The 14,789-nt window shown below is 41.1% G+C and overlaps 1 protein-coding gene across 1 annotated transcript; it reads right to left on the reverse strand.

Moving 5' to 3' along the window:
- On the reverse strand, positions 1-6,971 carry igf3 (insulin-like growth factor 3). Its single transcript, XM_074643122.1, has 4 exons — positions 6,451-6,971; positions 4,444-4,588; positions 1,767-1,972; positions 1-1,001 (listed from the first exon to the last, which is right to left on the reverse strand). Exons 1-4 carry the CDS (start codon positions 6,493-6,495, stop codon positions 765-767), a joined length of 633 nt encoding a protein of 210 aa, XP_074499223.1. The 5' UTR covers positions 6,496-6,971; the 3' UTR covers positions 1-764.
- Positions 6,972-14,789: the final 7,818 nt, after the last annotated feature.

The raw sequence follows: 14,789 nt of genomic DNA on the forward strand, positions 1-14,789 counted from the left end.
TATTATTAAGTTTTAATATTTATTATAGTCTTATGTTGTCATAATAAATAACGAATGCAATAAAATTCTTTTACATAAAACACAAAATAATAAACATCTTACTTCTTAATCTCAGACAGAGAAAAGAATAAAAACAAATCAGTACAACTGACAAGTTCTACAGACCCATTCAATAAGTTTAAGGCTACACACACTTCTTTGGTACATTCTAATGTCTGGACCCCAATCACATAAAGCTACATACCGTAAGCCAGTCAAAAGTACTATAAAAAGTGCTGTGCACTGTATTCCACACTACTCTTTGCAGGTGTGTCACATATATGTCATACATCTATGATAATTAATGTGTTAAAAAAGACTAATCAGAAAACATTATTAGCCACAGTGGATGACAAGCTAACATATCGGTGTCACGATTAGTTCTCTGTTAAAAAACAGCACATCTAAGTAAACACATTATCAACTAATGTGACCCATGCAGCTCTTTCCCACACACATTAAACGTAAAAAGCCACTGTAGACTACCTGCTCAGCAGCAAACGGCAGGCAGACACAGTTATAGGCACTAGCTGGTGAACATAGTGGAGCAGCTAAAGAGACAGATATTTCCCTCAGGAGGAGTTCTATTTATAAAGAGGACACAAACACCACTCCCTCCAAATCTGTCTGTGATCCCTACTTAGTAGAGAATTAATATTACAACAGTCAGCATCAGTCTTTCGAACTTGCCGGGTCCAATCCAGTAACCATAAATATTGAGCTTTTCATGAGGTCAAAGGCCACGATTGAAACGTCAGCATTCTTTGAGGGGGACTCCCAGAGGTTGACGGAGGCCTGATGGTTGTGTTCCTTGTTTTACTCCTCCTGCGTGACGACGCAACTTTGCCTTTCCGTCGAAGTGAAGGCTGCGTTTTCTTTCTGTAAGCTTCCCTCTTTGGACTGTTGGGAGCCCCCAGGTGCTCGGAGAGTCTTTTCTGAAACACTGCTTGGAACTGCTGAGTCTGCAAGACAAAGATAAGAATAAGGAGTTGATTGAAGGACATGTTGCTTGGCTGCAGCAGGTAAACTTGGCCCCGGTGTGGGGGGGCCAAGTTAGGATTTACAACAGATACCAACTTTATTATTATGGTATACTTTTGCTTCAGGTATTGAAGTCACCATTCTCACATTTAGATTTTTTTCCACCTCATTAAAATATGCACTTGTATAAATTAATACTTTTCTCAAACTATAACCACATACGATTTTTGTTTCTTGTGGTGGTTGGTGCCTTATGCTAAGTGGAGGACAAAGTTGCATTGTATTTCACTTCAGACAGCAGAAGAGCTGAGAGACAAATTCTTCTGAACTCAACACGGGTTGGGTAGGGCCCCCTTGTATTGCTGTGGGTCTCTCTCAGATCAGGTCTAATTATCCCCTGATCTAATCGGACTGGGTCTGACTGTCCTCGGGCTCCTTTCAGATTTGGTCTCTCTTTGTTTGAAAATGTATTTATGCATGTCGGGTTAGTGTAGGATTACCATGGGTCTGTTTCAAATCGGGCCCAGACTTTGGCACCCATGAGGACCTTTACTGTACCTCCTTGATCTTTCTGCTCCCATCCACTGACTCCCTAACAACAAAGACCATCCCACACCACCCTTATACAAGCACCTGAGCTGCATTTTTACAGTCTTGTTGGTGAACCTTGAGTTAAGACTATTCTATCAAGCTACTGTTCCAAAGGTCGAGGCTGAACTATAATGCTCAAGCAGTAGAGGTCATACCGTGTCTTGCTCTGTAGTGGTATGAGGCGCTGTGGTTGTGGTTGTGGTTGTGGTTGTAGTTGGGTATACTGTGGTGTTCTGCTGGTTCTTTGGTTTGGCACAGTACATCTCCAGATGATAAAGTTCGCAGCCACCTGGCCGACAGCACTGGTCCACTATCCCCTTCCCTCTGGGCCGAGGGCCGTAACCAGACCACGTACCTTTACCTGCGGAGAGAGAAATGTCCAACATTAGATTCTTGTCTTTCTTCAAAGCCTCCCTTACGTTAAAAAAGAAAAACGGGCTAGCTTAAATGTCCTCAGGTGGTCACAAATGGTAAATGGACTTGTATTTATAAAGAGCCTTTCTAGTCTTCTGACCACTCAAAGCACTTTACACTACAGGTCAGCATTCACCCATTCACTGATAGCAGAGGCTGCCAATCTGCCCATCAGGAGCTAATCTAAACACTTATTCACACACTTATGGCGACATGTGAACCGCCGACCTTCCGATTGGTGGACGACCTGCTCTACCCTCTGAGCCACAGCCGCCAAAACATGCATGGTAGCTTGACAGGGTAAAGGAAAGCTTTTTTTTTTCACTTTCGTGTGCTTTTATATTATTATTATTATTATTATTATTAATCATAATAATTATTATTATTATGATTAATAATAATATTAATAATACCAATATTAATAATAATAATACTAATATAATAATAGTAGTAGTAGTAGTATTATATACTGTGAATTGTCTACTTTGCTCAGTGAGATTGAGCTCTTCTGAATGATTTCTGTTTGAGAGGCTCTCTGCAGTTTCTCCCTGTCTACACCTTTCTTTGTTATTAGTGTGAAAGCTGCGCTGCTCTCAGATAACAAATGTTTTAACAATGACTATCACATACTGAGGCACAGTGTCCTGGTGAGTATGCTGCCATCTTGGTGGACTGCCACCATTCTGATAGCATGAGGAGAAAGTGGCCTTGGTCAGACCAGGGTAAAGTTAATCAAGTGAAAGGTCATGTGGGTAATTCTCTGTGTGCAGTGGGAGAGATTATATAATAATAATAATAATAATAATAATAATAATAATAATAATCCTTATTTTAATTAAATGCTGCAACATGCCTTACAGTATAAGGTCCACTGTGAAGTGACCGCTCTCAATCCAACCAGTCAGTTTATTTACATGTCACATATTTGTATCTAATGATGAATCACTATTGTTTAAAACAGTGGAATCAAGATTGGCCTGAAAAAGATAAACCATGATATATTAAATTGCATAAAAAGTTGCGTTTGTCCAGTTTGCTGCTGAAACCTGTGATACAGAGGAGCTGTGTTGTGTCTAGCCTTTAAGTAAATAAACGAACAGTATGCGTTTTGTTGTGGAGCTGATAACTTGCTCAGAGTTACTGCAGTGTTTTCACGTTGACATTATGACCTTGACCATATCTGTGTTATACACCTCTGCTAGTGTAAGTGTTAACCCACAGGGTAGAATAACCTTGATAACATTTGGTCCTATTATCTTTATTTATCTTTATTCAAATCTAGAGTAGAAAAAAAATAGAATCAATCTTCATTTCTGTCATTATTTAAAGGACGCATTATTCAGATAATAAGATACGTCTACATTGGCAGGTTCACAACATGCGTACACTCTGCTTGTTACACACACAGGGATGCGCAGCAACGCTCCTCGCTCTAACAATGTTTTTATTTATGTTAAGGAAAACACAAAATTTAGGCGGCAGGTGACAATTCGGAATATAATGGTATATAAGGCAGTAAGGATAAAAATGTGATATGGTAGCATATGAGCTCACGCTCTGAAGAAGGCTCCGTGCCGAAACGCGTAAACGTATGCCTATTGTGACGTGAGCCAATTAAACAAGTGAAACGTTAGTATTTTGTCCTCCTTGATTTTGAAATCTGAAATGTGCTACCCTATCACATTTTTATGCTTAGTGGACTTTGGGTCTAGCACTCCACCGTGAATCCCATTGAAGCGCAACCTCCTTTAACAAAACACAATGAAGTAAGGCTCACAGGCATTCTGGTTTGCTCAACCTGCAGCGCGCTCTCATTGGCGTGACCGCCGTGGCCAGAGAGATCACGGTGCATGCACACTTTCACTTTGCACACGATCAGCTCCGTTTCTTCAGCAGAAAAAGGCTTGCTTCTCCAATTTGAAGAATCCGCCTTTTAAATAGCAATGCACCTGGCTTTTAAAGGGAATGGGAGATGACACTCTGATTGGTTTAATTCCTGTTACGCCCAGAAACACCTATGTTTAATTAAAAGACTAAATACGACCCCTTTGCCCCTCGCGCCTTACTTTGTGCCCAGATTATGCACTGCTTAACGAGCAAAAGTGAAGTTGGACACGCCCCAAGTGCACTGGCGTCATGCACTTTAGACCATGCGCTATATAGATTGTTTAAATAGGGCCCCTTAACTTCAGCTTTTCATCTTGCAAGGTAGTAGCTTCAATATTGGATCACATACAAAACACTTTTACATCTGAAGAATGTACTTGCATTCACTTGTGTCTCAGTTTCCAGAGAATTAATCAAAAATGATGTTGGTGACCTCCTGACCTTTACTGACACAATAAAGCCACACTTTCCGGTGACCGGTGCCATTAGGTAGTTACTGCGAAATAAGTGGAAAACATGATATAGACTTACCTAAATAGATTCCACGATCCCCGCACACAAATATGAGGTCACTGAGGAGATCAGTACCACAGCGGAGTCTGGCTGCCTCCGAGGACTGCGGCCAGCCTGCCAGACACATGGTGTAGTAGAAAATACACATCCGAACACACATCACCTGAAGATGAGAAGAAAAACCTTTTAATACACAACTCAGAGCCTATAACATACAAATGGGTTGATGGTGTTTCTGTCCAAGCTCATTATCAAAACACAATGGAATTCATTTAGTCAGGGTGCCCTTGAGGCCTAGAGGGATTAAGGTGCCAGCCATCAACCTTAACTTCCCTGGTTTGTCGTTCCCCATCTCTGTCTCCTCATGTCCTCCTGTAATCTCTCTACTGTTGACTGTCTAATAAAGGCCAAAAAATGCCTCTAAAAATGTGCTCATAATGACTTTCCTCTAGCCTTTTCTTCACCGGTCAGATGACAGCAGAGGAAATGTGACTCAGTCCGTGGAGACTTGGCTTTGGGAACCAGAAGGTTCCAGTTTCACGGACCATATACGGAGTGCGGACTGGTAGCTGGCCAGTTTGCCTCCTGGGCACTGCCAAGGTGCCCTTGACCAAGACCTTGGACCCACAAACTGCTACCTGGGCAGCTGTATAGTGGCTGCCCACTGCTCCTAATACTAGGATGGGTTAAATGCAGAAGCTAAATTTCCCTTTGTGCTGTGCTGTGTACAGTACAATGTGTGACAATAAAAGTTGATTTACATTTACAAGTGAAAACTATTTTAATCGACTTACTGGCCAAAGTTTATTAAAAGGCTTTTGTTTAGTATGCACCAGGCCCGGTTCTAGACTGTTTCTCTCTGGAGAAATATTTTGACCGCAAAAGCCCAAATTTGGCTCCTCTGGCACATCCTAATGCCACTATTCCATCATATACACTAATCTTAATTATTGCATATTTTAATGAGCTTGTCTGATTGTAAACAGAACAGGAGAATTAGGCTCTTTGTGCGTTTTAGCCCACACAGTCTGTAAATAGCTATTAATATTAAGAAACATTCCTGACTGATCAGAACGTTTGTAATTAAGAATCATTAGACCTTATTTATTATTTTGTATTTATTTATTGAGACCTTCACTCCCTTTTCTTCCCTATTGATATACTCCACACCTATGGGCAGTAAAGCAGGTATGATTAGAAGACAACATTCACTTTGTTACATACAGAAGGAGAACATTTCTCAACCAAAACTGTAAACCAGGCAGCTCTGGAAAAAGCTAAAAAAAAAAAGAAGACCTTGAGATGTTTTGTTTTTGGTCAGTATAAAAATTGTAAAAGTTGCTGCCCTAATTAATTTTTTCTGTTTGAAATATATCAACTACTAATACACCATTTATAATGTATCAATTTCATAAAGCTCCCACTCCCTCTTCAGCATATCGAGTGACCCCAGGTGGGGTCAGACCTGGATTCATTTTGTCCATCAGCAGTTCCCAATCCTAAAGTCATGTCCTTGAATTGCTTGTTTTGTTTGATACAGTTCAAAATCCAAAGTTTACAAAGATATGACATCATGCTTTATTTTATGGCCCCATAATTTCCTAGGAAGTACTAATTATTGGAAAAATAAAGGCAAAATTATGAGACAGTTCTCCGAGTTTATAAGCATTTGAATGATTTTCAGGGGAAGAACATTGAAAGGACCGCTCTGTTTAAATCCAAGTAAATATTCATCCATTGTTAATTTATTGGTGGCAACTTTATTCTCCAAATACGTTGAATTGTATATTTGTATGACCTCAATTTCCCCTCTAATCAGAACCAATTGATAACCTTTATACAGTACAAATGTTTCTTTCTAGGGAATTGCAGGAAACTATTGGACGCATGAAAGAAAAGTAGCAGAAAATCTTCAGCAACTATTCAATTACTCATCAGTAAATCATTTCAACGCTACCATGAGAAGTAGTAGTAGCAGTAAACAACACTGCAGGGGAAATCAACAACAGTGAAACGAAGTCTTACCTTCAGTGTCTGTGGTGAGGCAGAAGGGCAGCATGAGGAGTGCATCCTGTCTGTGTGGACCGGCTCCAGGAGGAGACCTACAATCTTATAGTGCGGCAGCAGGAGGGGCAGGACCACAGCACCGACGTTTCCGCCCTGCACTCCTCACGCCGTTTCACACTCAAATCTCATCTGGAACTCATATCAGATGATTTAACATGTTGTCTCTGTTCTGCTGTGTTCCTACCACGTATATGTAACAGGATATCCATCATAGTCACAGACATGATATCCATTTTTTGAAGTCTGGAACCAACTTTTAACACAGATGTTCACCTATAGCTAAAATACAACAGTCCTACAATAAATCCTCCCTAAATTGTATTGAGTTATACTGTAATAAGTTGTGGCAGCTGCCAATTCTCTGGTGTTTGCTGTTGTTTCCCTTTTCCCTGGTGTTTTTTTGGTTGAGTTGCTGAGTGATTAGAGGGTTATTCAGTTCACCTGTTGCGCAGGGTGTGGGGACTGGCTCTTAAATGATAGTTGAGAGCAGCTTGGTGCATTCCCCTCTTGGCCAATCAGGGTGTCATCATCAATCATTCTGATCTCTCCTTCACTCAATGCAACATGTGTTACCAGCTTTACCAGAAACTCTGGTCTGTTTTGGGCCCTTTTGGGATTCTGTGATCTTTGTGTTTTGTTTGTTGAGAGTGTTGACTCCTAGTTGGGGAAACAAGTTAAGTGCCAACCAATTGGGTTACCTGCACTGGGACGATTAGGTGCCATTTGTGCAACAGCTGGCTTGCCTTACGATAGCCTAACGCCTGCAGGCTGTATTTTTGTATTCTATTCATTTGTTGATTTTCAATGAAACCCTTTATACCCATTTCTTTTAGTGTATTTTATTTGGGAAAACTTTAAAGGAGGGTAAAAGGAAAAAGACAAACCAATATTTCAGTTTCCTTAATTGTTTGTTATTACAGAGGCATTTGTTCATTATTGAAGAGGCATTTGTTCATTATTATTATTAAGAAGGCATTTTATTTTATATAATTATGTGGATGGGAACTGTTTTTCAGTCTTCTGACTGAACAACTAAAGTCTGGGGAACTCAGTACTGCCACATAATTGGCAACCACGAAGGGACACGTAACACAAAGCATAATCTTTCAATAAAGAGATTTAGTTTTGTGTCCCATCTTCTGATATCTATTTAGCAAGTGTATTTGAGTGTATATTTCTGAGATGTGTATGTGGAGTGTGGCTTGACTATTAGTCCAAATAATTACTAGTGACTATCCATCATGTCTTGGGAAGATCCAGACATTACAATGACCGCATTGGAACCGTCGCTTGCGGAATTGGAATCCGAGCTTTCTTTAAATGTTAGCTTGGATATGCCTGTAGTTGGGCAGGAGGTGCACTTACGGGATGATGATGATGAAGAGGGATGGGTAGATGCTCCAGTAGAACCACAATTGTCTGTGGACACTCATCCTCTTTTGGCTTTAGAGGGCTTATTACTTCTGCCTTCATCCCCAGTTCCTGTAGCTCCTCCCACCCAGGAACACTCAGATTCGGATTTAGTCATTTTTGCTAATGCTGTAGAGTCGATGAAACTTGTGTTTAAAAATACAGTGGATTGGCAGCGTGAGTGGCTGTCAAACATTTCAAAAGGCATACCCATCGATAAAGCTCTAAAAATGTGTACTACTCTCATAACAAATGTGGTGGAGAAAGCAAGTAACCATTTGCTCGCAGAAGTAAGGGATTTTGGTTCAAAGTGCATAAATGCCATTCAGTGGAATGCACAACAAACACAGTCTGAGTTCCAAGAGTCCCCGACTACTGACCGTCAAAACTTGATGACCTCCATTACATCCGCGGTCACTGAAAACAAGGATGTACAACTTCTGGTGACCGAGGTGCATACATTGCGACAGCAGATGGGTTCAGTGCAGGCTACCCTTGAGTCTCTTGTGCGTCAACAGTGTGCACTCAATTCTCAGGTCAATTCAATACATAAGCGAGAGGAATGGGTCCTTAAAGAAGCAGTCACACCTGTTGCAGTTTCGTCTCAAGCACACACATATCCTGTTTCTCCAGTTGTTAAAAATGTGGTTTTGTTGCCTACCTCTGCACCTGTGGGAGTTCCTTCAGATTGCTCAGGAGCTGCTGCTCCGAAGGGTGAAATTTTCCAGGATGATGGTTGTAGAGCAGGGGTGCACACACTTTTTCAGCATGCGAGCTACTTATAAAATGACCAAGTCAAAATGATCTACCTACTATAAAAATGCAAAACATATATTTATTTATAAATATATTGAGTATTCTTTATATGTACAATATATGTTGGTGTACCTTGCATAACTGCATGAACCCATATTGTACAATATAACTCTGTACATTTTTTGTCATTACCTTACTCTGATGACTTGCACTGAATGGAATCAGCCAGGGATGCATAGTCCGGACAGTAGCTGCTGATAGCCAGCCTCAAGCACACTTCCAAATGATCATCAGTCAAGGTGGAACGGCATTTGGACTTAATAATCTTCATGTGGGAAAAGGCTGACTCGCATAAATAAGTGGAGCCGAATAATGCAGTCAAGGAGGTAGCACATTTCCTCATGTTGGGGTACTTTTCCTCTGTGAGTAAGTTCTAAAACTTTTTTTTTAATGCCATGCGATCTACCCACACTACCTTTGCGATCGACCGGTAGATCGCGATCGACGTATTGGGCACCCCTGTTGTAGAGTGACTGATGGCAAACTTCCAATTAAGATGTTTTTCCCTTGCTATGGCGGGCCTCAAGATGAGAAAGATCCTTTGGTGTATTTGCAAAGATGCAGTGACTTCCTGTCTCTGAAACCAGGTAAATAACTGTCTAAAGGATGTGTGTAAAACACCTTGGAGGCGGTGTTTATTATATGGGGGAGGGAGTTGTGGCAGCTGCCAATTCTCTGGTGTTTGCTGTTGTTTCCCTTTTCCCTGGTGTTTTTTTGGTTGAGTTGCTGAGTGATTAGAGGGTTATTCAGTTCACCTGTTGCGCAGGGTGTGGGGACTGGCTCTTAAATGATAGTTGAGAGCAGCTTGGTGCATTCACCTCTTGGCCAATCAGGGTGTAACGACGCCCTTTCTGTAGGGCTTAAAAGAGGAGAGAAACTGCACACCCAGTGTCATTCTGATCTCTCCTTTACTCAATGCAACATGTGTTACCAGCTTTACCAGAAACTCTGGTCTGTTTTGGGCCCTTTTGGGATTCTGTGATCTTTGTGTTTTGTTTGTTGAGAGTGTTGACTCCTAGTTGGGGAAACAAGTTAAGTGCCAACCAATTGGGTTACCTGCACTGGGACGATTAGGTGCCATTTGTGCAACAGCTGGCTTGCCTTACGATAGCCTAACGCCTGCAGGCTGTATTTTTGTATTCTATTCATTTGTTGATTTTCAATGAAACCCTTTATACCCATTTCTTTTAGTGTATTTTATTTGGGAAAACTTTAAAGGAGGGTAAAAGGAAAAAGACAAACCAATATTTCAGTTTCCTTAATTGTTTGTTATTATAGAGGCATTTGTTCATTATTGAAGAGGCATTTGTTCATTATTATTATTAAGAAGGCATTTTATTTTATATAATTATGTGGATGGGAACTGTTTTTCAGTCTTCTGACTGAACAACTAAAGTCTGGGGAACTCAGTACTGCCACATAATTGGCAACCACGAAGGGACACGTAACACAAAGCATAATCTTTCAATAAAGAGATTTAGTTTTGTGTCCCATCTTCTGATATCTATTTAGCAAGTGTATTTGAGTGTATATTTCTGAGATGTGTATGTGGAGTGTGGCTTGACTATTAGTCCAAATAATTACTAGTGACTATCCTTCATGTCTTGGGAAGATCCAGACATTACAATGACCGCATTGGAACCGTCGCTTGCGGAATTGGAATCCGAGCTTTCTTTAAATGTTAGCTTGGATATGCCTGTAGTTGGGCAGGAGGTGCACTTACGGGATGATGATGATGAAGAGGGATGGGTAGATGCTCCAGTAGAACCACAGTTGTCTGTGGACACTCATCCTCTTTTGGCTTTAGAGGGCTTATTACTTCTGCCTTCATCCCCAGTTCCTGTAGCTCCTCCCACCCAGGAACACTCAGATTCGGATTTAGTCATTTTTGCTAATGCTGTAGAGTCGATGAAACTTGTGTTTAAAAATACAGTGGATTGGCAGCGTGAGTGGCTGTCAAACATTTCAAAAGGCATACCCATCGATAAAGCTCTAAAAATGTGTACTACTCTCATAACAAATGTGGTGGAGAAAGCAAGTAACCATTTGCTCGCAGAAGTAAGGGATTTTGGTTCAAAGTGCATAAATGCCATTCAGTGGAATGCACAACAAACACAGTCTGAGTTCCAAGAGTCCCCGACTACTGACCGTCAAAACTTGATGACCTCCATTACATCCGCGGTCACTGAAAACAAGGATGTACAACTTCTGGTGACCGAGGTGCATACATTGCGACAGCAGATGGGTTCAGTGCAGGCTACCCTTGAGTCTCTTGTGCGTCAACAGTGTGCACTCAATTCTCAGGTCAATTCAATACATAAGCGAGAGGAATGGGTCCTTAAAGAAGCAGTCACACCTGTTGCAGTTTCGTCTCAAGCACACACATATCCTGTTTCTCCAGTTGTTAAAAATGTGGTTTTGTTGCCTACCTCTGCACCTGTGGGAGTTCCTTCAGATTGCTCAGGAGCTGCTGCTCCGAAGGGTGAAATTTTCCAGGATGATGGTTGTAGAGCAGGGGTGCACACACTTTTTCAGCATGCGAGCTACTTATAAAATGACCAAGTCAAAATGATCTACCTACTATAAAAATGCAAAACATATATTTATTTATAAATATATTGAGTATTCTTTATATGTACAATATATGTTGGTGTACCTTGCATAACTGCATGAACCCATATTGTACAATATAACTCTGTACATTTTTTGTCATTACCTTACTCTGATGACTTGCACTGAATGGAATCAGCCAGGGATGCATAGTCCGGACAGTAGCTGCTGATAGCCAGCCTCAAGCACACTTCCAAATGATCATCAGTCAAGGTGGAACGGCATTTGGACTTAATAATCTTCATGTGGGAAAAGGCTGACTCGCATAAATAAGTGGAGCCGAATAATGCAGTCAAGGAGGTAGCACATTTCCTCATGTTGGGGTACTTTTCCTCTGTGAGTAAGTTCTAGAACTTTTTTTTTAATGCCATGCGATCTACCCACACTACCTTTGCGATCGACCGGTAGATCGCGATCGACGTATTGGGCACCCCTGTTGTAGAGTGACTGATGGCAAACTTCCAATTAAGATGTTTTTCCCTTGCTATGGCGGGCCTCAAGATGAGAAAGATCCTTTGGTGTATTTGCAAAGATGCAGTGACTTCCTGTCTCTGAAACCAGGTAAATAACTGTCTAAAGGATGTGTGTAAAACACCTTGGAGGCGGTGTTTATTATATGGGGGAGGGAGTTGTGGCAGCTGCCAATTCTCTGGTGTTTGCTGTTGTTTCCCTTTTCCCTGGTGTTTTTTTGGTTGAGTTGCTGAGTGATTAGAGGGTTATTCAGTTCACCTGTTGCGCAGGGTGTGGGGACTGGCTCTTAAATGATAGTTGAGAGCAGCTTGGTGCATTCACCTCTTGGCCAATCAGGGTGTAACGACGCCCTTTCTGTAGGGCTTAAAAGAGGAGAGAAACTGCACACCCAATGTCATTCTGATCTCTCCTTCACTCAATGCAACATGTGTTACCAGCTTTACCAGAAACTCTGGTCTGTTTTGGGCCCTTTTGGGATTCTGTGATCTTTGTGTTTTGTTTGTTGAGAGTGTTGACTCCTAGTTGGGGAAACAAGTTAAGTGCCAACCAATTGGGTTACCTGCACTGGGACGATTAGGTGCCATTTGTGCAACAGCTGGCTTGCCTTACGATAGCCTAACGCCTGCAGGCTGTATTTTTGTATTCTATTCATTTGATTTTCAATGAAACCCTTTATACCCATTTCTTTTAGTGTATTTTATTTGGGAAAACTTTAAAGGAGGGTAAAAGGAAAAACACAAACCAATATTTCAGTTTCCTTAATTGTTTGTTATTATAGAGGCATTTGTTCATTATTATTATTAAGAAGGCATTTTATTTTATATAATTATGTGGATGGGAACTGTTTTTCAGTCTTCTGACTGAACAACTAAAGTCTGGGGAACTCAGTACCGCCACAAAGTTACGGTGGTGTTTCTTTCTTTTTTTAAAGATATTTTTTGGGCTGTTTTGCCGTTACTTGATGGACAGGACAGGGGAGAGAGAAGGGACTACATGCAGCAAAGGGCCACATGCAGTTTGGATTGGAACCTGGTGCTGCTGCGGTAAGGACTCAGCCTTGGTCCCAGAGCTACCTGGGATCCCCCCTGCTGAGGTGTTCCCATTATTTTGTCCACCCCATTTCTATCAATTGAGTTGCATTGTTTGGTCCTATTCATTCGGTACGGGACACAAGTGAAGTGTGTACGGTGGCCCTGAGAGCGCGGCTCACCGCAGCTTGAGCAAGAAAACATGCAAATAGACAAAACAAAAGCAAATGAGGAAAACAGCTGTTAGATAACACATTCACACGTGAGCAGCATCTAGACAAAGAAACGCTGTGAAAAATACACAACAAATACAGAAATGCTGCAAGTCACGTGGAACACAACAGAAATTAGTTTACAAAGCTGTTTGAAGGTTACAGAGTGTAGCGGTGTGGTTGCAGATTGCAACCAACCGAGTACCCCTCCGCTCACTCTTCCCTTTCCAAGAATGCGGTAACATGAGACCATCTTTACCATAATAACACTACTTTAGGAGCAATGGAACATTACTCCTAACCAGTTTTACAAGCATGTCAGAGAACTACGGTGGCCTTCAGGTAACATAACAACTTTAAAAGGCTCTCTGTAGAGTGACTGTTTGGTTTGTCCGTTCTGGGCTACTGTAGAAACACGGCGGTGCAACACGGCGGACTCCGTCAAGAGGACCCGCTCCCTATGAAGATATGATGGGCTCATTCTAAGCTAACGATTCTTAGTTTCAGGTGATTCATACACTAATGAAAACATAGTTATGAATATGATATTCCATTTCTGTTAATAGATCTCTATTCATCCCACAATCAGCAACACGAAGAAGTGAAGACATAGAAAGTTGAACGTTTTTAACTTAGTTTAATCTTTTTTTTTTTCGGGGAAGTTGAATCTCTGAGGAGAAGAACATCAGTGTACTTCCTTGGATCCCTTGCTTCCAAGATTACATTTCAAAAGAAAGAAAGAGAAGAGCTGCTTGGCACAAAGTCAGAAAAATATAATGTACACTGTATATGCGAGAGGCAGCAGCAGGAAATAATGCAGATCATCTGGGAGATAATCTGCTGAATGGTCCTTTAAATAACAACTAAAGTCACAGTTCCATACACAGACATCTTTATCACAAACCAAAACTATTCACTATTCAAAAGGCATCACATGAAAAGGGAGTATGTCTGTGTTAAACATCATATACAGTATGTTCAAAACAAAATTATGTTTCATCAGAGGCACAAGCACGGGGTAAATGAGCTCAACCTAAGGAATTCAAGGACGCAAACTCAACGATATAGGTTGGATATATGGTAGTGAAGGGAGCCGCGTCCAGACAGCAGAAATCAAAGTCACAATTACCTTTTTTTTTTTTAACACATCAGAAGAGTGGCACATCTAAGGATGTACATGAAAAATAAAAATACAAGATGAACAGAAAAAATAGTATTTCCTCGCAAATGTCGAGGAAATGCAACTACGAGTTTTCAAAAGATCTTGTACCAAGTATGTGTACATGCACACGAGTATCCTGGTTTGTATATATGTACGTATTAAGGTTTTCACGATTCTCCAAATCCCCAATTTGACTTGATTTTTCGATTTAAACATCACCATCGTTAGACTACGGAGTCTGGATTGATAAAGATCAACAGTTCATTGGTTTTATGCCCTGACAACTGTCATTTACACTTTCAAATCCTTCTTTAAAAAGAGAACTCAAAGATAGGGTCGACGATGTTGGAAAGCTAGCATATATTTTAAAGTAGCATCACCTCAGGAGCTCCGTCTAAACCCCCCCGCCTTCCCCTCCCTCCCCCTCGGGGCTCCTTCCAAGGTAACGTTCCCCCCCCCCCCCTCACACACACACACACACGACTAGACTACAGCAGTTTACAATATATAAAGCTGCATCTTTTCAATATCAGTATCTGTGTGACCTACCTCAGTACGGAATCATTACGAAAACATAACAGAAATCCT

Source organism: Sebastes fasciatus, chromosome 8 (assembly GCF_043250625.1).
Source record: "Sebastes fasciatus isolate fSebFas1 chromosome 8, fSebFas1.pri, whole genome shotgun sequence".
Taxonomy (NCBI): Eukaryota; Metazoa; Chordata; class Actinopteri; order Perciformes; family Sebastidae; genus Sebastes; species Sebastes fasciatus.